Source organism: Aotus nancymaae, unplaced genomic scaffold, assembly GCF_030222135.1.
Source record: "Aotus nancymaae isolate 86718 unplaced genomic scaffold, 86718_ANA_hifiasm-v0.15.2.pri h1tg000014l, whole genome shotgun sequence".
Lineage (NCBI taxonomy): Eukaryota > Metazoa > Chordata > Mammalia > Primates > Aotidae > Aotus > Aotus nancymaae.
Genome location: NW_026988425.1, coordinates 54,235,374 through 54,259,455, shown reverse-complemented (window position 1 = coordinate 54,259,455; position 24,082 = coordinate 54,235,374). Strand labels below are relative to the sequence as shown.

Genomic DNA, 24,082 nt, shown 5'->3' with positions numbered 1-24,082 from the left:
AGGAACTACCAAATACTTATACAAACATCAGATCTCCTGAGAACTCACTATCATGAGAACAGCATCGGGGAAACTGCCCCCATGATTCCACTACCTCCATTTGGTTTCTCCCTTGACACATGGGGATTCAGGGGATTATGGGGATTATAATTCAAGATGAGATTTTGGGTGAGGACACAGCCAAACCATATCAAACCTCTAGTTCAAGAAGCAGAGATTAAACCCATAAAACAATTATTGGAAAAAAAAGTTAGCTAGCAGATAATTTTGTGGTACAACATACATTTTGTTATTGGACTTCAGAGTAAGTAGAAATCTATGTGACTTGGAGCAGCAGGGGAAGTTGTTATTAGAAAGAAGAACTTTTGCTGGACTTTGAATAAAATAGTTCAGTAAAATGAAGAGAACAACAATTAAAGGGCATGAATCTAAGGCCAAGAGGTAGAAATGGACATGTCTCAGGTGCTGCAGAGTTTAGACCAGCCTGACGCAGGTAGAGGGCTGTTGTTGGGAAATAGAGTGTGAGATGAAGCCAAATTAAACATGCAAATCACAGATCACTTGACTTTTCTAGTTGAAACACATCATTCTGGGGTTCCTACTGAGCATAAGCTACAACCTGATTTTACAAGGCCATCTTTGTAGTTACAAGTAGATTGCACTGATTTTGGCAAGTTTTAAGATGTTAAACTGTGCTGGGAAGACTACAAGATATATCTGGGTTGACCTATGAAACTCGTTTTAGGAAAATCCATGCACAGGGCAATATCATCAGCTGGACACAGGACTGGACATGGAATACAGTCCTCTCATTATTGTGTTGTCCCAGGCAGTTCTGTGATCTTAGGCTCCTTATGTTCCCTATACTTCAATTACCCTATTTGTACCCTATGCTCTTCTAGATCTCAGATTCTATAGCCTCTAGCAAGAGCTCTGATCCATCATAGCCTCAGATAAAGAGCACCCTAGAGAAAAGAGAGAAAATGTAAATAGTAGGAAATCTCTATTGTCATCTTTAGATCTGGACTAATAAGTCCTTTCTTTTCATTCACAATTTTAGAAGGAATGAGGAGGTATCCGGAACTTTCTTCCTTTGTTTCGACCACAGATGTAGCAGAGGGCCAACTGAAGCAGATGATCAAGTTATCTGTTATGTGTGTACAGAGCAAATTAGTGGACATTTAAGAGCCCAAGGCAATAATTCAAACTTTCCCATGAAAAAATCTGTTTTTACATTCTTGTATGTTTCTTTTCTTTTAACTTTTTGACTATTTAATTCTTGCATTGCCTCCTCCCAGTTTCTTTCCTGCAGCTACTTTGGTGAGTAAACCTTGATAAATTAAGCCCGTTTTTATTGTTTTTATTATATTCCTTTGGAGTTGTCTTTGATTTTGATCAAGCTTCTCTTTGTATACATGCCACATGCATTCATTCTTCATTTAGATTAGAATCTAATTAAGGGAAGAAACTGCCAAGTTTGGTTTCATTTTTATGTCAACTTTATGCAGCCCTAGAAAAATCTATCTTTTGATGAGTTGGAGACAACAGTAAGTTAGAGACAGAGCTAATCCATTACACCTTGATTATTCATAGGCAACTGCACCCAAACAATTCTTTCCCTTTGCATCAAGAAAGTGTGTTGTTTATCTGAGAGCTTAGTACTGTGCTTGGCACATATAAGGTTTTTAAAAAACTTTCTAAAACCAACAGACTTTTTAAAACCAATGTATCCGAGTGGCTTTATAATTCAGCAGTCACTACATGAACTGACTTACTATGTAGAAGAAAAAAATATTAGTTCAAAAAAAGGGGAAAAAATAAAGAATTCTTTTTAAACACATAAAACACATCCTGTTCAATAGCTTCTCTAATATTTGTGGATTATTGGAACCCTTTTTCACTCTTATATTTAAGGGTGTCATTCTGTATGGGGACATTGGCTGTTTCAATACATAGTATTATATTTGCAGGGAACTTAAAGTTCCCAGAAAATTTTCTGAGATATTATCTGATTAATCCCCATAACAACCCTGTGAGGTGGGTTGTGGAAATATGAGGGAAAAAAGGTTAGGGATTTTCCTAGTACCATACAGTTTGTGTGTATGATGTAGCAATAAAAGTAGAACTTATTTTTTTCTGATGACCAGTCCAAGACATTTTCTGCTCTATAAATCTTTAATCTCTAGAATAGAACCTATCTTAATTCCCTTATCCTTGCATCGACACAGCAAAATTTATACAGGTGCTCCAGCTCTAATTCCATCTCTGAATATTCCAGCACTATCTGTCTTACCCACCTCCTCTCTTCATTTTTATTTCTAAAGTGTTCTCCCTGCAGGAGCTGACTCTTCCTTCTTTCTAATTAACGTTATGTGGAAACTCCTATCATAATGAAAATGTACATGTGAGTGTTCTCTCGCCTGGCTTTCTTCTCAGTGCACCTGGAGGGAGAAAGCTTTTCTGCAGTCTCACCACATTATCTTTGCTGAGAGAGAAACTTATAGGAACTAAGATAACTGCCTTCCTAAGAGTCAACCTTTTTATCAAACATTCTTTAGTTTAGGCACAGCTTTGATATTTGCGGAGGTTACCACTTGTTGACAAATAAAACTCACTGGTTCATGCTATTGGCAGCAAAGTCCTATGGAAGAGTAGTCAAAAACATGGACTTTAGAGGCAGACAAATCAGGTGTGAATCCTGGTTCTGCTATTTCCTGGGCAATTTACTTCATTCGTTGGTGCTGATTTCCTCTTTTGTTCAATGGGATAACATATTAACAATGTCTACCTCACAGGATTATTGAAAAGTTTAAAGATAATTATAGATAATTATTTACGGATAAATGAGTTAGCAGAACGTGCAATCCTCTTCATAGACTGCAGAGCAAATCTGTGTGGCACATTTGTATTTCTTCTTTATCTCCACTATCCTCTCTGCCCTACATTGGGGGGCTTTGTGCCCTGGAAGGCTGACCAATGAAATGTACATCTTCCTCCTTTGCCCTACTGCTTGCTTGCATTTGGTTAGTGGGAAGTCCTAGCAAAAGAGAGATGGAGAAAGGAAAATGAGACTGCGTGCATCTTCTTATCTCTTTCCTTTCGGGGTCACCTGAGGCTAGCTGTGTCACAGAGAGGAACTTCACTTTTCAAGGCAGCCTACTCTGTATGATGCTTTTTCCTAGGTATGGGGAACCCATCCCTCTTAGGGTAAAACCTTCGCTATTGCTAGTTCCAGGTACTGTGCCATCCTTTGCGGATTCCTCTACCGTATCAACGTCTCCTTAAACAGTCTCTTTGATAAACCTGCTATAAATTATCCTAATATAAGTTTGCTGTCTGTTTATGACTGGACCTTAACTGATAGATTATTTATACTGGTTAGGGGAAAGTAGATCTGCCTACAGATGTATTATTTGAGAGAGGTTAGTATTTTTAGGAGAAAAAATAAGAGTGGGTGTTGTTGCTTGCCATTTGATGCTAAGAGGAAAAGAAGGTAATGATGATGGATGATGATAAAGAAATGATGATGATGAGCTCGTTCCATATACCTCCTATGAGCCAAGCATTCTCCTAGACAATCCTTTTTACCTCATTTATTTTGAAAACACATATGTGTGTTCTTATCTTTCTTTTGCCGATGTGGAAAAAGTTCAGAGGGATCAAATAATGTATCTAAAAGCTACATAGAATGCCAGTGGAGAGCTGAAATTTCAAACTATGCCTACTTGGTTCCATAGTCTATACTCTTTTAGTGAGGCTAGGTGCCTCCTAGCTGTACAGGCTGAGAAGAGCCATCCTGTCATCAGTCAGTTTTCAAGTGAATCTCTTTGCCTATTCAAATTTCTCTAAGTTCTAAATTCCTGTAGGAAAGTATCTCTTAATGATGGTCTTCAAATGATTTCAAGGCAATTTTTTTTAAAAACATGGTTAATTCAGCAAAGCGTATCAGGTCAAATCCATTATTTGTCTGATTTGACTGATTTGTTAACTATTGAGTCATTAGCCCAGTAGAGCAACTATTACATGGTTGTCCCTGAGGTTACTCATTAAATACTGGATGAATAATTAAATATTTTGAATAAGTTTTTCTCTGATAATATGTAAGCTTCCCACAGCTGTTATCTAAAGTTTGTTTCTCCCTAGATATGGAATATTTTGTTCACAGTTTGTATTATTTCTGTCCAATTCTTAAATGAAACGAGTAACAGAATTCTGCATTTTCTGAGACCTATAGGATGCTAATTTGTAAAGGTGATTCAGTTCCTTATGGCATACTAGCTGAGAACTTTCCATTTGTGGATCAGCTTTTCACTCCAAATCCTACTCCTTAAAAAAAAAAAATCCACACACACTCAGAAAAACAGTATTCATCTTAGCAACTCATATTTGATTATGCATTTTTCTTTAATCTTCAGGCAAGCATTTCTATCAACCTTGGAACAAGGCTTCATCCCTTGTTTCCTTTTGAGTCCCCAAGTTGCATCTAGAGATATTCCTAGCCATAGTGACCTTTATTTCTCTGTTTCTACCTCTACTTTGCTGGTGTGGGACCTCTGACCTCTCTCAAAGTGTCTTCCTTTAATTTTGAGAAGACTTGAGAGGGTGTCTCACATATATTCCAAACAAGTATTTTCAGCCTTTAAAAAGTTGTGTTCTCTACAGTCTTCTCCACTTTCATTTTGTATGTTTTTTCAAAAAATAATTATAAATGTTTACTTTGTTTTTTTATCTTTTAGATGTATAATTTATACTACTTAGTACTTTAATATTTTTTTATCGTTTTGGCAGAAGCAGTTCCTTCAGACCTTGGTCACTGTTACTCTTTTCCTTAAGTCTCAGACACATGTTTTTTGAGAAGCTTAGAACAGACCCAAATGATAGAATTACATGCTGCTGTTAGCATCAGCCTACACCTACAATATTAGCCTAACCCTGCAATATCAGAGTTTTTGTGGTTTGACCAAGCCTTTTATCCCCTTTCCCTCACAGTAAGTTCTTTCAGCCCACATGCAAATATACCTTATACATATGTAGGTTGTGTCCAGATACAGCAGAATATCATAAATGAACACAACGTATACAGCTGTTCAATTTGTTCTTTCCTCAAAACTCAAAATGGAGACTCTCCATTGTAGTGTCTAGGAGAAAGTGAAGATTAGTTAGGTAATGAGGATATCAATGTTATTCAAGTGGCAATTACTCTGGAATATTCCTTGAAATAACAGTTACTGCTTAACAATTATTGCTTATACTTTTTGTTTTCATCTTCTCAAGCATTCCTTACAACCACTTGGAACTAAGGGGGTAGAGAACTCACTAAATTTACTGAAGAGTCATTGGGCTGGCTTCAAGGTACTATTTATTATTGTCAGTGAAACAAGAGGCAAAGATGCAGTGATTTAGAGGGCTCTTTTCTTCAGGTGTAGTTAAGATTCCCTCCAGCAGTGGATCACCTTAGTAATTCTTTAGTGACAAGTTGTTGAGTCCCTAGCTGTCCCAACAAGAATCAACACATACACAACTCAGTTTGCATCTTTATTTCATACACATAGCTTTAGATATGGCTACCATATCTGTTTTTTTTCAGCCACTAAAAATGTAGACTTGAATATTTAATGGAAAAACAGATGGTGCTTGAAATCTCTAACTTACATTTAACAAAAGCTGTTTTGGAAATGTTGCTTTTGTGTACTTTTTTATTGCTTCAAACACAGCACCATTTTAGCCTGTTCCAATGAATTATTTAAGAATTTCTGTCCTAGTCTAAGACAGCATTTCAAAGTGCACATGTTAATCACATACTTGATTAAACATTTCTTTCCTTTTCCTTCCAGCATTCCAGTTGGCTTTTGAGTGGATACTTGTTGCAGTGAGAGCATCGACACTGGAAATACTAGTGCCAATTTTAATTACTTAAAACACCACAATGAAAAGAAATACCTGTGATTTGCTTTCTCGGAGCAAAAGTGTAAGTAACTTTTATTTTCATCTATTTTCTAAACATATGTACCTACAATATTTTACTTTTCGTTTTGGATTTTAATACTGTGCTATCATGATTAGGCTTGTGGGAAACCTTTAGTTAACTTTCAGTTCTCTGACTGTACACAGCTTATTAACAAATGAAGATTTGTTTGTCTGTGTGGCCTGGTTAGCATTTGATGAGAATTCTCTTTCAGCTAGTTTATACCTTACCATTCATTCATACAAGTCTATAAGCATGATATTGAACACTCTGATTTTTGAGTGCATGCAGAAAATATATGATTAAAACTTATAATAGAAGGAATTTATGTCTTGAATAGGAAACTTTCTGGGCAAGTCCAAAAGCATACATTAAACTTATGTCATTAAGTACTTCAATCAGTCATGTTCTGAAAGTTCTTCCCTTCTATGAAATTTCTACCCTGGCATATATCTCTAATTTCCTCTTTTAATCTTCCTTTTAAACATTTTAGAGTGAACATCCTCTGGGCTCTACTAAAGGTTAAGTCTTCTTTCCAATTACTTAGTGTTCTTAAGTTACCACAGTCATGATACTTTTAAAATGTATATTAGTTTATGGAAAAAAACAAATAGAGCATCTCAAAGAAAGCTACACAAGGCAAGGATGAAAGCAGAATGTTATTTCCATCAAACAAGCACTAAGAACACATCCCTTTGTTCATTTGCCCAAGGGGGATAAGGCATCCAAACAGATATAGTTGTGACGTAGGAACATTCATTTGAAGGCATCAGAAAAACCCCAAATGCAAACACATTTCTCTAATATGGGAGCACTTTGAGATATGACCAGTGATTCTATGGTGATGGCCCAAGGCCATCTTTCATTCTTTCCATAGAGTTACCATCCAGCTTTTAAGGGTGAGGCATGAGTATGTGCAAATAAAGTATAGTATGCCCAACTGGGTTTGTTAAAAAATAAGGGTATGCTAAGAGATATGCCAATCCTTTTACTGAATATTGTGTTTAATAACCAACCAAGAAAATTCAACAAACTCTGAGGAATTGTTCAAATTTATTTGTTTTACTGGTTGGTGTTTGGTTGTATGGATTATTGCATAAAAGAATGGGCCATTGCTTTGAGCCTGGAATTCCTTTTATAATCATACAAAGTTGCTCATTGTAATAGGAGATGACCTGCATACCAACTGCCAAACTGCAATCACATCTTTCTCTTACTGAGTTTTCTTACTACAAATTAAATATGAAAGCAAACTATTCATATAACGTTTTCTTCTTTTATTGCATTTAAGAGACATGTGATCTAAAAAAATACGTAAAGGCAAAAGGGAGAATATTTTTAATAATTACGAATATGTCATTAACCATTGCCCTATTCTTGGAGGAAAACATTCTAAAAGCAAATGATTAACTGAGACATGACTTTAAGGAATTGAGAGTACTTAATGATGCTTGGAGATTTCCTATTCGTATTTGTTTAATGCAAAAAATTTTATCTTGGTGGAAAGGCTCAAGCTTTCCAGATTAAGAGAACTGAGTTGCCTACATTTGTCCAAATATAAACAGTAGAACTCTTATTTCACTACTTCTTAGCTTCTTGAAAATCCACTGGCATAAAGAAAATGCTTCTACTTAATTAAATGACTTTAAGAAGAAGTTAATGTTTATTAGAAAAAAAGAGCCAAACTTACTGCCTAGTTAGAAGTTGTCACTTTAGGACTACAAAGTTTTATTTTGCTCTGGTCTAAGCATGTTACCCCCAACGCTTAAGTTTTTGCCATAATGTAACCCAAAATTGTATAGTTAGAGGTAGATATTTCCTGTGTTTGGTGAAGAAAGTTTAAAGAATTAGTTCTCTTTAGAATCTGAGTATGTTTTTCTTTGGCATTATGTCATTTGAAAATCCAAAAAAAGTTTGAAATTTGAAACAGTCAATGTTCCTCCCTTTATGCCCCTCTGTAGGTCTTGTATCTTTCATTGTGAAAATTTAAGCCATACAAAAGAGGTGGAAAAAACGATCATCCTTAAGCAGTCACCTTATTTAGTGAATTCCTCTCATGACAGGGGTTCCAGTATATCTTGAAAGACCATTTAGTCACTCTTCATCTCAAACAATTCAGGCGTAAGATGGGTGGTTAAACTAGGTGAGAGTTCTGCTTCCTACCAGTTATGAGTTTCTGTGATTCTGTATCATGTTGTGCTCATTCATAAGTTGAATTGAAGACCAGTTCCCAAATAAATATAAAATCAAGGCATCAGGGGAAAGAGAGTCTATTAATCAGCTTTGGCTACCATAGCAAAATACCATAACTAGGTAACTTAAGCAGAAATGTGTTTTATCATAATTTGGTAGGCTGGGAAGTTCAAGATCAAAATGCCAACCAATTCTGTTCCTGAAAAGCGCTCTCTTCCTGGTTTTCTCATGGCTTGTAGACAGCTACTTTTTCCTTGGGTCCTCACATGGCAGAGAAAGAAAGCAAGTTGTCTGATGCTGCTTCTTTTAAGGTCACTAATCCCCTCATTAGGGCCCCACCTTCATGACTTCATCTAATCCTAATTACCTCCCAAAGACACCACCTCCAAATACCATCACATTTCGGGTTAGGGCTTCAACATTTATAGTTCAGGGGAACACAAAAATTTGGTCCATAAGGGAGTTTGATATTCTTAAAGGATGGATGATTAATTTTAATAAGTCTCTGTCATATTTAAGCCCAAAGGGTAGTGACCAGTATACTGGAATCTGTATGTTCTCCCTATTTGATAACACTGAAGATGATCTGGTCAACATATTTCTCTTCATTTATTTTCTAAATTTTATGTTAGGGACATTCTTACTAATGATGTTTGAAGTCTAATAATCTCTTCATAGACCTAGGAGTTAATTTTAATTTTACCAAAAAATGATTTTCCCCTTTCTTCACTATTCTTGGTTTGCTTACTTTACATTGTTTTTTCTTAATATCCAATCCAATGACACAGGTCTCTGAAGTATCTTGTCCTATCAATGGATTTACTATTCAAGTTTTCAGATGTTTATAAATTTCAGAACTGACTGAGTTACCCTTCTTCCCTCTGCTAATGCCTGCTTTCTTACTGGCTTTTAGGTAATTAGGGGAGGGAAGGAAAGGTACAGATAAGAGGACAGGATATAAAATTTTTGTTGTAATAGTGTATTTTAAAATCAAGAGTTAAACAAAAATTTTAAGCATCTTTTTTTCTTTACAATATCCCTATTATTCTCCAAACTCATGAATTTTTATGAATCTTCTCATCTGGAGAATAACCTAGATAAATTTTAATTCTTATTCGTTAATGAATTTTCTTGTGTATTGAATTCTAAACACTCTTGTAGTCTTTCGCATTAAATTCCCAATTTTCCAGTGCACTGAATCATTTTCTTCCTACTAGTTTGAATATATTCAAGATGTCATCTACTCAATTGGATTTGTTAATTTTCTTGAAGAAATTGCCCTTTATTTGACTTAGGATTCATTTGGATGCTCTACATTTGGATAAATTTGTCACTCACCAGATGTCTTTAATTGATGTTCCCTGTTCTTTTTTGAAGAATTGTTGTTTAGTGTTCATTCAAAACTGGAAGCAAGTCCTTGGTGTTTTGAAGACACAGGGTATCTGGCACATTCTTTGCATATTGAATTTAAGGCCCACCTAAATAGGTTGTCAGTTTTGAGTCCAGGAGCTAGCAGTCCATCTGGTGAAATTATTCCCAGTAGGCTCCCTAGAATTGCTTATTTTCACAGAAGACTTTAAAAATATTACACAAACTTTATAAACTAAAGTGATTTTATTCTTTTAAAAAAGGCTTTTTTTTCCATCTGTACCTTTACATTGCTGAGTTTTTAGAAGCAATCACTCACCTAATGACCCAGGGTGCGTTATTTATGCTATTTTATCTGCATTTCAGTGTCCATCTGGAGAGGGCAGCCAAAAAATAAATTTGGAAAAGATGACACATTTTGTTATGGCACTTCAGAGCTATCTGCATTCATTTTTTCTCACTATTACTCTATAAGATAGAGTATTTTTTATTCGTGTGGTTAAAGTAAAATTAACAAATTCCTTCCTAGTTGAGCTTCATTTCTCTGCTATATTCAACCCATCTAAGCTATGAGGCTGACAAAGCTGTTGCAGCTTAGAATCCTAATAAAGTTAAGGATGTAGAAACTGATTTTTTTACTTGTATTCACTCAGTAGGGTCCAAAGAAGGTCAGAGGTGACACTGTAGGTAAAAAACCCTTTGAAAAGCACAAAATACACAACAAAATCAAGTTCCTGCTTGTGTCTTTATTCACAACAAATTGATATGAGAAGCTGTAGTTTTAGAGATTTTACCCCTTTGGTCCTTACACCTGCCTTCCGGCTTATTCTCCTTCTTTACAAAGTTCTACAGATATTTACTGCATGGTTACTGTGTGGGGTATCCAATACAAGATACATGTTCTCTCTACCCTCATAGAGCGTATCTGATAACTAAGTTTATTATTTTTATAATTTGTTAAAATTATTTCTCCACCCTGATCACCCAAATCTATCCCATTTTAATCTTTCTTAGTAGGAAGACTGAAGTTCTGTCTCTCTCAAGTCTCTGTGTACTTGCACATTATCATGTTGTCGGCACCCTGTTTAGTAGGGATATTTTGAGCTGTGAATAATGTGCCATAATTGACAATTATGCTCATTGTTGCAGAAATGTAGATTATTTCAGAGTGAGTAAAAAGAATTTTTCTCAGATGATCAACAATAGTATAAGAATAGCCAAGAATATAAATAAATGTGGGTATGACAGGAAAGATCTGAAAGAATAGGGACTGATCAGCAACCATTTGCTTTGAAATCAATCATATGTCACATGACTATTCTAGTGGCCAAAGCCAATCATTAAATTGTCATCTTGGAAAAAATCTCCCCCTTTTTTTTTTCTATATTGTGATGGTTTTCTATTTCATTTTTGAAAAATTTCAAGTTGCAGTTGAATTACAAATGATTATGTCCAAGACATAATTGCATATATTATACTTACCAATGTAAACACCACAGATACACAAAAATGGAGACGAGTCTTGATGCATTGACAATGAATATTAAAAAATTATTCTTATAGACAAAAGATCTCTATAACAAGGTGAGATTTTGAAGAAAAGCATAATTGGTGGAGTTTTCTATCAGTTGTATTTGCTCTAGAAAAATGTTTATGTATAATGGCTTCTTATTGTTAACTGAAGGTAATTCTCTATTTTAAAATATTGTTTAGCTGTTTTTTCATTATTGAAATGGCAAAAGTTTTGAAAGCTAAAAAATAGACTTCAATTAAAATTATTGATGTATTTACATTGTTTCTCATGATCAGCACTTTCAAGGGCAGAACTGGAATGGTCCCTGAGTTACAGTTCTGGCTTTGCATCTGTGCATCTATGTCTTGGTAGAAGAAGTGGGAGTAAAAGAACCATAAGTAATTAGATTTACTATCAAATGCTTCTAATATCTAGCATGACTTTTTTCAAAGGTAAAATGAGAAAATAGCATAGAAATCGCATTTTAAAAAAAAAAAAACAAAAAATCCAAACCAAACCATCAAGCAAAAATCACTTTAAAAATGCTTTACAGGCTGGGTGTGGTGGCTTACGCCTGTAATCCCAGCACTTTGAGAGACTGAGGCGGGAGGATCACGAAGTCAGGAGCTCCAGACCAGCCTGGCCAGTATGGCGAAACCCTGTCTCTATTAAAAATACAAAAATTAGCTAGGCATGGTTGTATGTGCCTGTAGTCCCAGTTACTCAAGAGGCTGAGGCAGAAGAATCGCTTGAACCTGGGAGGCAGAGGTTGCAGTGAGCCGAGTTCGAGCCACCACACTTCAGTGTGGGTGACAGAGGGAGACTCTCTCAAAAAGAAAAAAAACAAAAGTTATATAATAATCAATTATGTTCTATACATCAGCAACAAATCCTTTAAGTCTCAAAGATTTCCTAAATGGAATTAATCCATCAATAAGCAGATAACGACTTTATTTTTATTGTTGAAAAGGTCACTCTTGTCAGTTCACAAGTTTCCCTAACTTGTGCAAATTAAAAGTCATAATAGCAAGGCTTAGAATGGTTGGTTGGTATGTAGTTAGTGCTACCTTGACCCTGCTTTCCAGTTCTTTCTATTACCCAGCATATGCCATATGCCACACACACGGAGGTAGGGATACAGCCCCACTTATAGCACAAGAACTGGGAATAGACATTTAGCTTCTAACTCTTTTATGGTCATATTCCCCTCCCACTGCCATTCTTTCTCCTCTGGTAGTCTGGACTTCTGCTTTGGCAATATTGTTTCTGTGGCAAGGATTTGACTGTGCTTGCAGCCCTCACCATCCTGAATTTAATCCAATCTTCAATACTTATTAAGCCCTCACCAACTATTTGACCAAACTCTGACAGTTACATCCTACAGAACTGTGCACCAAATGGTACCCCAGCAGTCCAGAGTTATCACACCACCAATTCACTTCCAGGTTGGGCTTTAAGATTTGCAGAGAATCTTGCTTTTGAAATTACATTGGCTTTTAGCTAAATGTATTAAAATTACTGAAAAAAAATGATAACATTACAGTACTGCAATGAAAACAATCCTTTCTATAAATTCATTTGAAACAAGAAATAACAAACCTTAAATGTCATCTCTGCTTATTGCATGTCCTTAAAAATATTATTAAATGTCCAACTTTTATTTTTCTAGAAGAATTCATTACATAGCACTAATTTGCCAGCAGGGTTCTATTTGAATATACCAAAAAGAGACTTAGACATTGCTCAGAAACAATAGTCTCTGAAAGATACTCAGAATAAACCAGGGATTGGAGGAAAAGATGAGAGATCTCCAGTATGTCTGTATATAAGGGCTGAAAAAGGCAAAGATTCCAATTGTGTTTTTTCTTTGCAAGTGCTCATGCAGGGATTCAGAACATGTAATCCTCACCCAAAGTAAATGAAATAATTGGCAGGTAGTCAAAAAAGACCATACCCTTGAGTGGGTGGTACTGTTGTCTATTCGGAAAGCATTTATATGTTTTCATTTCCTGAAACAATGATGGAATGTCCTAATGCAAGAAGGGAGAATTGAAAACAACAGCCCTAAAATGAGATTAAATATTGGTAAAAGAGACTTAGAATAGATGTAAGTTAAAACTTTCTGACAGGGTTTTCTAGCATTGAGACGGTATTTTTTGGGGAAATTATAAAATGATCTTATATCAAGATCTTTTCACAATATCATGAAGTCTTTATGGTTCTTTAAATTGTATTGTGAATATCATACTCTGAATTATAAAAATTTAAATATTTCAGTTTATAGTCTTTAACTTCTCACTATTATATTTATAAATGTGTATATAATATGTGCATATGTAAATATTCACAAAGAAGATTAACAAATATGTTAATTGGCATCTGCTCATTTAAAACTAAATGTATACTTTCATTACAGTAATACACATCATTCATAAATTATCTTGTGGCTTAGTATTAAAAATTCTTACCAATATATGACTTTGGGTGAATGACCTCACTGGTCTCTGTATCACTCAAGTATAACATGAGGGGAGTAGCTTAAATGAATGAAAAGATTTCTTTCAACTCCAAGGCTATGACAATGTATTTCCAAGATTGTATACTTCTTAGAACAGCCTCAGTAATAATTTTTCACATTATAAACATTGCTGTCAAAGAATAGGTTCTTCTTAACCTAACAAATGACTATCCTTTCCATCCAAAGTATAAACAGGATTCTGATTAATAAATTGAGCTCATCGAATCTCTGCCAAGTATGCAAAATCACTGCTTCTGTTTGTTGGACATTTATTGCCTCTAAGAATTGATGCAATTAAAAATAACCTCATATTACTGGGACTTCAGAGAATTAATTATTTAAATATTTTGCTGCTTTAAACATTAATTTTGTTTCTTTACCCATACATTTCTTTCCCCATACATGTTGCTGATAAGAGCTGTAATATTTTGAGTGGTTGTTCTTTGAAGAAATCTGAATCCATATTCCAATGACAGCAGCTTTGGCTGGTGACTGGCTCTCTGCTGATAACTACCATTTTGACCCCTGCAGTTCACCTGTGGTCGTACCAAGCCTGTCTGTTTTTTCATTAACAGAAACCTCTGAATTGTGCCAAATGTGGACAGTGTGGTTTCTTCCTCATTTTCCTGAATTATAACCAGTTCTAGGCATTAATATGCAACCAAACTTTACTGAGTCCTGGGCATAATGGGAGGAAATTATAGTGTAGAAAGAAAACCATAGGACTGAATATAAGAAGTAATCATTTTGGCATTATAGGACAAACCTAGTCCTTTCTGCTTAGTTACTGACCTACCCGCTGTTGCTCTGCTTATCTTCCCACAGTGAAATGCCTTTCTTCTTATGTTTTACATGGTTTCTAGGCTCTTTACTCCAGGAAACCCAGGAGAAACCCTCATTCCAAGTTCAAGTAAACAAATAATTTATAAAGATACAACTCTGCCCACCACAAAAACTCCTTTCACAGCGTTACACAAAGGCATTTAAACTAGAACATCTGTGTTACAGACACAGACCTTAACTAGTTCTTTATCAAACCAAAGGAGCAATCTTTCCTCAAAGCTGGAATAACACCTTTTCCTTTAAAAGAACACTCCATGTCCCACATTCCGAGGTATTTTCATTAAGACTTAGAAAATACTTGGATCAGTTATCAGCCAAGAGTATCCCAATTCCAATAAAAATATTTAAAGACATGGAAAAATCAATGAATCCAGACAATCATCATTCTCATCAAACCTTTATCATTTCTATAACTTGCAGTAGATAATCTCAAATTCTTCATTTTAGTAAATTAAGAAATTTCAGCATGAACTATCTAGCTTCTGATTTAAGCTCAGAGATGCAGAGAGCTTCAAAGAGTGTCTTTCTCATCCTTACTGTAAGAAAAAAGCTGTACAAACTACTCATTCATGGTTTTAAAAAATACGCCAGCAAACTGAGGTTGTAGGGCAATCAAACAACTCAAAAGCTAGAAAGAGACAGGCAGCTGCAAGGAGAAAGAAGATGGCATCATTTGTTTTTCCTTGGGCAGACACCACCAGATGTCATATACAGCAAGATGATTCAGCTAAACATTTTAATGAATTGCTAAAGGCCAAGTATGGGCTAGCATGAAAATGTGACACTGGAGATGACAGATATAGGGGGTACATCCTATAGCAGGTTTTTCCTCCAGAAACCCCACTAGGCACTCGCAGGAAAGACTAGAGAGAACAGCAGCCACTTTCAGAACCACACCCATTTCCCAGTGGAATAAAAGAGCTATTTGGCAAAAATAATAGCCACCACCATTGTCTTAGGGAACTGGAGGAAACCCATTGTTGATGGTGGCAATAAGAAACATGATTGTGGTGAGGAGAAGAGAAAGAAGTAATGCTCTATCCCTGGGGTAGGGAATATATGCTAGGATTAGCACAACAGATGGAGAAAGTTGCAGGAGCACTTGTGAGGGCCACATTGCTGATACAGAGGTACATATTGCCTAAGACTGAGTCTTAATCAGAACGTTAAGGAATGCCCTTCCTCCCTGGCCTGCTATCAACAGCCTAACAAGTGTTGAGTATAAATAATATTGGAATATGGCTGAACATTCACTTTAGGTCCTGGCATTAAGGGAAGACCCAAAGCTAAAGTGGAAGCAAATCTTAAGAAAATAACGACTGGCGAGCAATTTCACAATCTACTCCTCTTTAAGCCTCCAAAAATACCTACCTCGGTATCTACTGTCCTACACAAGATATCTGGCTTTCAGCAAAATATTATGAGGCATATGAAGAGGCAAGAGAAAGAACTCCAAAGAGTTAACACATACAAACATGTGATATATGGAACACATATTAAAATTACCAGAGAAAGAATTTAAAATAACTATGATTAATATGTTCAAGACTCTAATGGAAAAGATTGACCACATGTGAGATTAGATAGGTAATATCAGAGGAGATATGGAAACTAAGAAAAATCAAATGGAAATGCTAGAAATCTAAAACATAGTCAAAGAGATTAAAAAAAAATGTCTTTGGACTTGTTAGTAGACTTGAGATAGCTAAGGAAAGAATCAGTGGACTTGAAAATAAGTCAGTAGAAATTACCTAAACAGAAAAAGGAGTGGAAATAAAAGGGAGAGAGAAAGAACATAACAGAACATCCAAGAACTCTGGTAATATTATATGGCATGACATATTCATAATTGAAATGATAGAAGGAGAAGAAAGTAAAAAAGAGATAGAAGAAATGTTTGAAGAAAAAAATGGCTGAAAAAATTTCCAAAATTGATGATGGACGCTAAATCACAGACTCAAAATCTCCAAGTATATAAAGCAAGACGCACATGTGCCAAAATAATACACACATGTGCAGAGGCATATTATGTTCAAATTGCTAAAAAACAACAACATAGAGAAAACCTTAAAGGCAACCAGAGGGAGGGAATGATAAATTACCTCAAGAGAAATAAGGATAAGAATTACAGCAAATTTTTCCTCAAGCATTGCAAGCAAGAAGAAAAAGGAATGACATCTTTAAAGTATCGAAAGAAAAACAAACCCTAGTAACCCAGAATTCTATACCCAATAATAATAAAGTTAAAACAGGAAGTTAAATTTTGCTGGCTGAACTATTTAGGTTCCTGTTCTTTCTGATGTCCCCAAAGTAATATGGACCTAGATCATCTTTTATTTTTGTCTTTCCTTTTTCAAATCTGAGAGGGTAAAGATGTTTCTTCTATTCAAGACCAACACCTCTACTGCCTCAGAGGACTTAGTCAGCTGCTTCCTCCCTCTATAGGCTCAACTGCAATGTTGCTAATCTCTCTTCTCTCTCTCCTTTTTACCTTGGTTTATGAACTAGACTATCCAGTCCTTTCTGTCACTCTTTTCCATGTATGTCTCTTTTGACAATTCTAATATTCATCTTTTTTCCCTAATATTTATTGATATTTCCTTGCAAGGCTGCTTGTTCCTTAAACTATGCTGTTCCCCAAGATTCAGTCATTGGCCCATGTAATATTTTAAGGTATGAAGACACCTTAAAGATAATAAGATATCTCCTTTCCTGTCTTAACTATCTTCTATTTGAATCTCTCAATTTCCATATTCAGTTCATATTTCTGGTTTTAGTCTTAGAACTCTAACCAAGTACTTGCTGAACATTCATAACATCTACACAACATTTCTCAAACTAGATCCGTTCACTATTCTTCCTCATCTTTAAACATACTGCTACATATTCTAAATACTCTCTATTATATTTACTGCCTCAGCTATGGATTGCCTAAAGCAGAGCCCTGTGAACCTTCCTTAGCTCCAGATTCATCATCCCTCCCAGCATCTAAACAAGCAACAGGTGTTACTGCGTGTATTGTGGGGTATATATTTCTGAGTCCTTCTAATCCCAGCTTGACTTCTCTTTCTTCCAATGCCCTGGGGATCACACTTTTTCTTCCCAAGATGGGTCTCATTAAAATATACCACAGTAGTGAGAAGTAGTAAAATTATATAGTATATATGGAATCTGCTGACATTTGCTCTATTATCTGCTCTGTAGCAACTCTACTTTTTTCCTATTAACAGTGTACTAAGTGTTTTAAATCTATATCTTTACACAACTGCTTTTCATTAGCGTTTAAGATCGTCTTTAAATACTGAATTCATAATAAGGTATATCTTGATTGTGTGTGTATAATTTCTATTACAGCCATCATTCATAATTCATTCTTTTTAAGGAATAATTATAGCAAAGGCTGATTAGATGAAATGTTAGATGATTTATTATACCAGATATCAGATGGAATTAAAGTCTAATATGTGTGCTAATGTGACTAATAAGAATAACAATAATAATTTAGAATTGCAAAATGCTTTCAAGTTTCCATGTACCATTACAATATTTTCCTATATACCATTACAATATTTTCCTGTTTTTTTTTCCTTTATAAAAACTTAGAGGTAGGAAAGGCAGTTATATTTATCCTCATTTTATGGAGACTCAAAATGAGCCTTTGGAGTCTCAAAATGAGCCTTAGATTGAGTTAGTCAAGATTGCACACCTAGTAATGTGAAGCCCAGATGTACTTCAGTTCTTCTGATTCCAAATTCCTTACTTTGGTCACTAAACCATGGAATGACACAAATGTAACTATAGGCATCACTTATATACTAATATATCTGTTACACCATGTGCCTACTGGAGAGAAATGAGCATATTTATAGTCAAGTGTCTATATTTATAACTATCCTTACAGTTAAATAACAATGTTATATTGTAAACTCTAGATATTTTTTGCATTCTACAATATGACAGAAAATGGATTTTTTGTTTAGGAAGACATTTTAATTATGAATGGAGGCTTGTTGGGGATCCCTATTATCCTTTCTTAAATCACAAGGAAGGTAAACTCTTTTGCATAATAAAGTATTAGGATTTTTAAACTTGTCCCCTGACTGCTCAAGAGATAAAGTCTGGGGAGAGGCAGTGCTTTGGAGGACTCTGGTAAGTGAATAGATAGAAGAAAGCTTCTGCAGGGATAAAGCCATGTGGCAGCAGATAGGGCTTAGGAGAAGGAATTACCAATTGTCCCAGTAGCAGAGATGGACTGGTTAAAGCCTCTTTAGGATGAATTAGTTCTAGTAACCAGTTTTAAAGATTTGTCTGCTTTTTTTCCCCCTCAAACCTTTCTTTAAACTTTTGTAATCACAACAGCATTGTAACAATTTTGCCTCTCGATGGGAAAAGAAGGGCTGTGTTCCTACTTGAGACAAAACAGGGAAAAAAGTACCAAGGGCAGAGTAAAAGTAATGATGACTGTGGAATTGGAATAACTATGCAGAGGAAGCTGTGATAAATAATTAGGCTTGATGAAGTACCTCTCCCTTTGGAGGTATTTCCCAGAAATACTGGGAAGGGCTCTAAATGTCCCATTGTTATGTGGGGAGTTGGTTTTGTTTATTGTATTGCCCACATAAATCTGAATACATTCACATATTTTGTGTATTTATGTGTGTGTGTGTGTGTGTTTGTGTGTGTGTGTGTACTAAAGTACTCGGCATAAGGCTATGCTATTTCAAATTAACTCATAAAATAATTTGGTTGATACAATATGCTGTGATCAACATTTATTGAGGGCCTTACCAAAGCCAACATATCTATCTATATATATATAGTTATATCTTCACTCATTTAATTCTCAAAACTATTCTATGACACTAATATTTTCTGTAACTATTGTATGATACTATTATTCCTATTTTTTTGATAAACTAAGTACTTTGTGTAAAGTACACAAAGGAGCTGATACTTATGTCTAAAATACCTAAAACATACATTTTTGAAATAATAGAATATGAAGAAAAAGTCCCGAAATTTTATGTAGGTTTTAATAATAAAACTGAAAAGTCAAATCATTTTAAAACCTTAAAATTAGTATATGGAAATATTTTGCTCAAAAGTGAATTTTAGACCTCCTGTCTGGATGTGGATACAAAACACATTATTGAGTTTCTTTTTTATAACTTTAAATAGCTTGTAAGACAGCACTATTTAAAGCACCTATGCAAATACCAATTTCTCTAAGATAAGAGGCCATACAGGCCTTATGACCTTTTGAACATATCTTCCCAAATCCTTCATTTCTAATTAGAGGATGGTCATTCAGGTTTCACTAGATCTAAATCCACAGTGGCATAGGTTTCAATCCTTTCTAGAAAAAGTATTTACAAAGCATATATGAGTTTCAGAATAGTAAGAGCTTTTATTTAGTCCCTCTTTGAATGTGTTAATGCTTCCTTCTACCTCAGATCAATGCATTTTAATATTTAATAGAAAAACTTATTAAATATTAAAATATTAAAAAGTATTTAATATTTTAATTGATAAACAAAATATCTCTAAGTTTTATATTTTAAATTGAGCTTTCATTGTTTCTATGATCAATTTTCAATTTGTTTCTACCTTGCACTTCAGTAGAACTAAGATGAATTCCAAAAACTCACAACAGCCTTTATCAATGTTCCCTTTCAGTAAATAGTATCTCTCTCTGTACATATTTAGAACAACATAATTTTAAGACTCAACTGTATCAACCTAGAAATATGGTTTATTTTTCTTTCTCTCTTCAAAAACAATTGCAATCCTCTCATATAGTTTATCACCTTGCATTTACAAAGGAGCCACAAAGTTTGACTTGTGTATACTAGCTTTGCTTAACTATCTAGCTATCTAGCTGATGTACACATCAACAAATGACAATGTGTTCATTCTATCTTTGGTACATGGACTATTATTTGATAGAAAATTCCACTATATTTTAACTTTCAAAGGTAAGGTGAATTTGAATTACCTAGAAGATAGTTTCTTTATTCCAACAATTATAACTCTGTGCTGCCAGATACATATTTTGATCCCAAACTTGAAAATATTTTAATGGTTAGATTATTATACTTTACATATGACAGATTTTATGGTTATTTTCACTTAAGCTTTCCTATCTTGTTATCCTCTTTAAAAGTAAACTATTGGAAGTTTCATTATTTCCATTATCAATACTAGAAATTAAACAGTCAGAGGCCGGGCGCGGTGGCTCACGCCTGTAATCCCAGCACTTTGGGAGGCCGAGGTGGGTGGATCACGAGGTCAAGAGATCGAGACCATCCTGGTCAACATGGTGAAACCCCGTCTCTACTAAAAATACAAAAAATTAGCGGGGCATGGTGGCGCGTGCCTGTAATCCCAGCTACTCAGGAGGCTGAGGCAGGAGAATTGCCTGCACCCAGGAGGCGGAGGTTGTGGTGAGCCGAGATAGCGCCATTGCACTCCAGCCTGGGTAACAAAAGTGAAACTCCGTCTCAAAAAAAAAAAAAAAAAGAAAGAAAGAAAGAAATTAAACAGTCAGGAATATATGTCTTCTCAGAATTGACTCAACAGTTTTCTGTAATTTAGTGAGATGTTTTCTTCTGTAGTTTCTTCTAATATGTCATTACATAGCATCTATGTCATTATTGTGTTTCTCTTCATGATTTTTCTGGATTACCGTAATTCTCTAATGAAGTGCTCTTTATTGTGTATACAGAGGCCTCATTATAATACTATATAAAACATTTGTACAGTGCTTTTCAGTTTACAAAGCCATTTTCAGAAACATTACCTTGTTTGCAACTCATAACAACCTTGTACATTAGGCTGTGTATTATTATTATTTGTAGATAAGAAAACACTTTTATCAGGTAATGGAGAAGGCATTTAAATGGAAAATTTTCAAATCCTTACCCAAGATCTGTTCACTCTCTTTTCCCTCTTTTTTCTTTGTTCCCTTTTACTCTGTATCCTTGGAATTATGTAGATCAATGTTCAAAGGCTAGCCTATCAGTTACTAGCCGTTATTACTTTACTAAGCTGAACCTTATTTGACTTATCCAAAGTAATACAGGTGATAATGACTACATCATAGGGTTATGAAAAATAAACTAGATGAAGCATGTTAGTTCTAACACAGTACAATTTTACCCATCTGGTGGCATAATATTCTAGATTGCCTATTCCTTACTGCTATGTAAATTTTCTTCTTTTCTGAAATTAAAATAATTATAATATTTAATCCAAATTAGACTCTGGAAAGATCATGGTCAATATAATTTATGAGGAAAAAAATGGCATCAGAAGAGAAAGAAAAATGCGGAGGATAGAGTAAAACTGTGAACAATTTTCTGGGAACTATTGTGAAATTGAGTTTTTTAGGCTTTTCGTGTGGATAATGCAAACTAAATATAATTTGCAGGTCCACAAAAAGTTAAGTGATATAAAATTATGCTAAAATCAAGAAGAATGAAAATTAATGGATTTAAAAAATTCTTGTTATTGCATTCTATCACTTTTTTTAAGAATCTGTCTCTGCAGTAATAAAGGGGAACAGAGTATATTTAGTTTATTTAGACTTGGAATGGTTGCATGCTTGTATCTGACTCAGAATAAATATGTCCTAACTAACGGGGACTTAATGAAAATGTTTTGTTACTATTAATTGCTTGTGGATTAATAAATGAATTTAAAAAACAGAGTTAGACAACTGCCTCATTTCTTCATCTCTTACCTTTATTCAACTTTTCTCTTTGTCTGTTCTACAGTAGTAATGAATTCTATCTCATAGATAGGTTCAGACACTAACCCCAGCAAAAAGATTTGTTGTGCTCTTTGTGAGGGAAGAGGTTAGATTAGGATGAATTAAATATTTCAGTTGAAAAAAATCTGAGCAAATTCATTTAAGAAATTTGGAAACTCCTAAACAGTATATAAATACATGAAAGTTTAAATAATAAAAAACACTGGAGGTACATCTTTTGTGTTGTAAAAAATGTAGTTGATCCTTTCCTTTAATGTTTCCTCATTTTTGTATTTTGCTTAGTGAGACTTTTCTACTGCAAGATTAAGGATAATTTTGCCCATGTTTTTGAACATTCTTAAGTTTTTTCCCTTTTCCCCTAACCTTAACAAACAAATTTCCTTTCAAATGTACTAGATACTTCAAGGATAGCTATTTGAAATAGTTCTTGAAGATTAATAATTCTCCATGGTGAACTGTCTTATCCATATTATGATAGGTGATCTTATAGAAGAGAAAAAGAATGCACAATCCTATAGTTAAAAAATACAATGAACAAAATGAAAAAAGTAGTAATAACAAGCACAACAACAAAAGCTCTAGTGGTATATTGAGAAACAATTGCATTCTTTTGTTCTTTTTTCTTCTTCTAAATCATTACGTTGCATGAAGTACAGCCATATTAGTAAATATGTACTAACACGTACCTAGATATGCACAATCAGCCCTCATATTCGTGATTTCTGCATCTGTGAATTCAGCCAATTGTGGATCTAAAGTATTTTTTTAATCATCTGTGGTAAACATGTATAGACTTTTCCTTGTCCTTATTTCCTAAAAAGTACAGTATAACTATTTACATAGTATATACATTGTGTTAGATATTATGAGTAATCTTTAGGTGATTTAAAGTACACAAGAGGATATGTATAGGTTATATGCAAATACTCTGGCATTTTATATCAGGGTCATGAACATTCGTGGTATTTGCTGGAAGTTCTGAAACCAATCTCACATGGATACCAAGAGACAACTATATAAACATATATGGCTATGCAGCCTGCCTACTCAGAAGAGGGTTCATAGAAGAAGGGCAGCATGGAGAGATTCATGATATCTTGTGAGGGAAGAGTGGAGCCTACAGAGGAATGGTTATTTAGAAAATAGCCAATAAGTTACTTCCAGTGAAGATTTAGAAAGCACAGAGATGAGAGAGATCCAAGATGGCCGATGACTAGCAGCTCGGGCACGTACCTCCCAGTGAAAGCGCAAAGAACGAGAGGACGCCACACTTTCAGACGAATATTTGTTGCTCACGGACCAGGAGATTCCCAGCAGAGGAGCCCCACGGGTCGCCAGGGCGACTCTTGTGGCTGGCGCGGCGGTTTTGCTGATGCCTCAGTGCACCAACTCTAGGTGCAGAGTCCGGAGATTCCCGGGCAGAAAAGCACCATCAATCTTAACACCGCTGTTTTGGCCGGCACAGTGGACTGCTCAGATTTCGGCGCTGGGAATCAACAAGTTGGACGTCAGAGACCTAGTTAGAAAGTCGGCAATTACAAAGACGACAGACGGTTAAATATATAATGAAGGGAAGAAACCAGCGTAAAAAGGTAGAGAACACTCAAAATCAGAATGCCTCTCCCTCTACAGCAGATTGCAATTCCCCATCAGTAACGGAACAAGGCTTAATAGATTACACGTGTATTCCAATAACAGAAGCAGGTTTCAAAACGTGGGTGATAAGAAACTTCTGTGAATTAAAAGAACTTGTTCTAACCCAATGCAAAGAAACTAAGAACCTTGAAAAAAGGTTTGACGAAATGTTAACGAGAATGGACAAGATAGAGAAGAATATAAGTGAATTGATGGAGCTGAAAAACACAACACGAGAACTTCACGAAGCATGCACAAGTTTAAAGAGTCAAATTG

General features: G+C 35.1%; 1 protein-coding gene across 3 annotated transcripts in view; it reads left to right on the top strand.

Moving 5' to 3' along the window:
* PDE4D (phosphodiesterase 4D) overlaps window positions 1-24,082 on the top strand; it is a 1,389,427-nt gene that overhangs the window by 165,917 nt on the left and 1,199,428 nt on the right. For 2 of the 3 annotated variants that reach the window (XM_012457267.2, XM_012457266.3), the window contains exon 2: window positions 5,835-5,968. In XM_012457267.2, the coding sequence (XP_012312690.1) occupies window positions 5,927-5,968 (42 nt within the window). In that variant the 5' untranslated portion in view covers window positions 5,835-5,926. Of the gene's footprint in view, window positions 1-5,834; window positions 5,969-24,082 lie in introns of those variants that run through there. The other variant, XM_064375998.1, reaches the window with a different exon arrangement.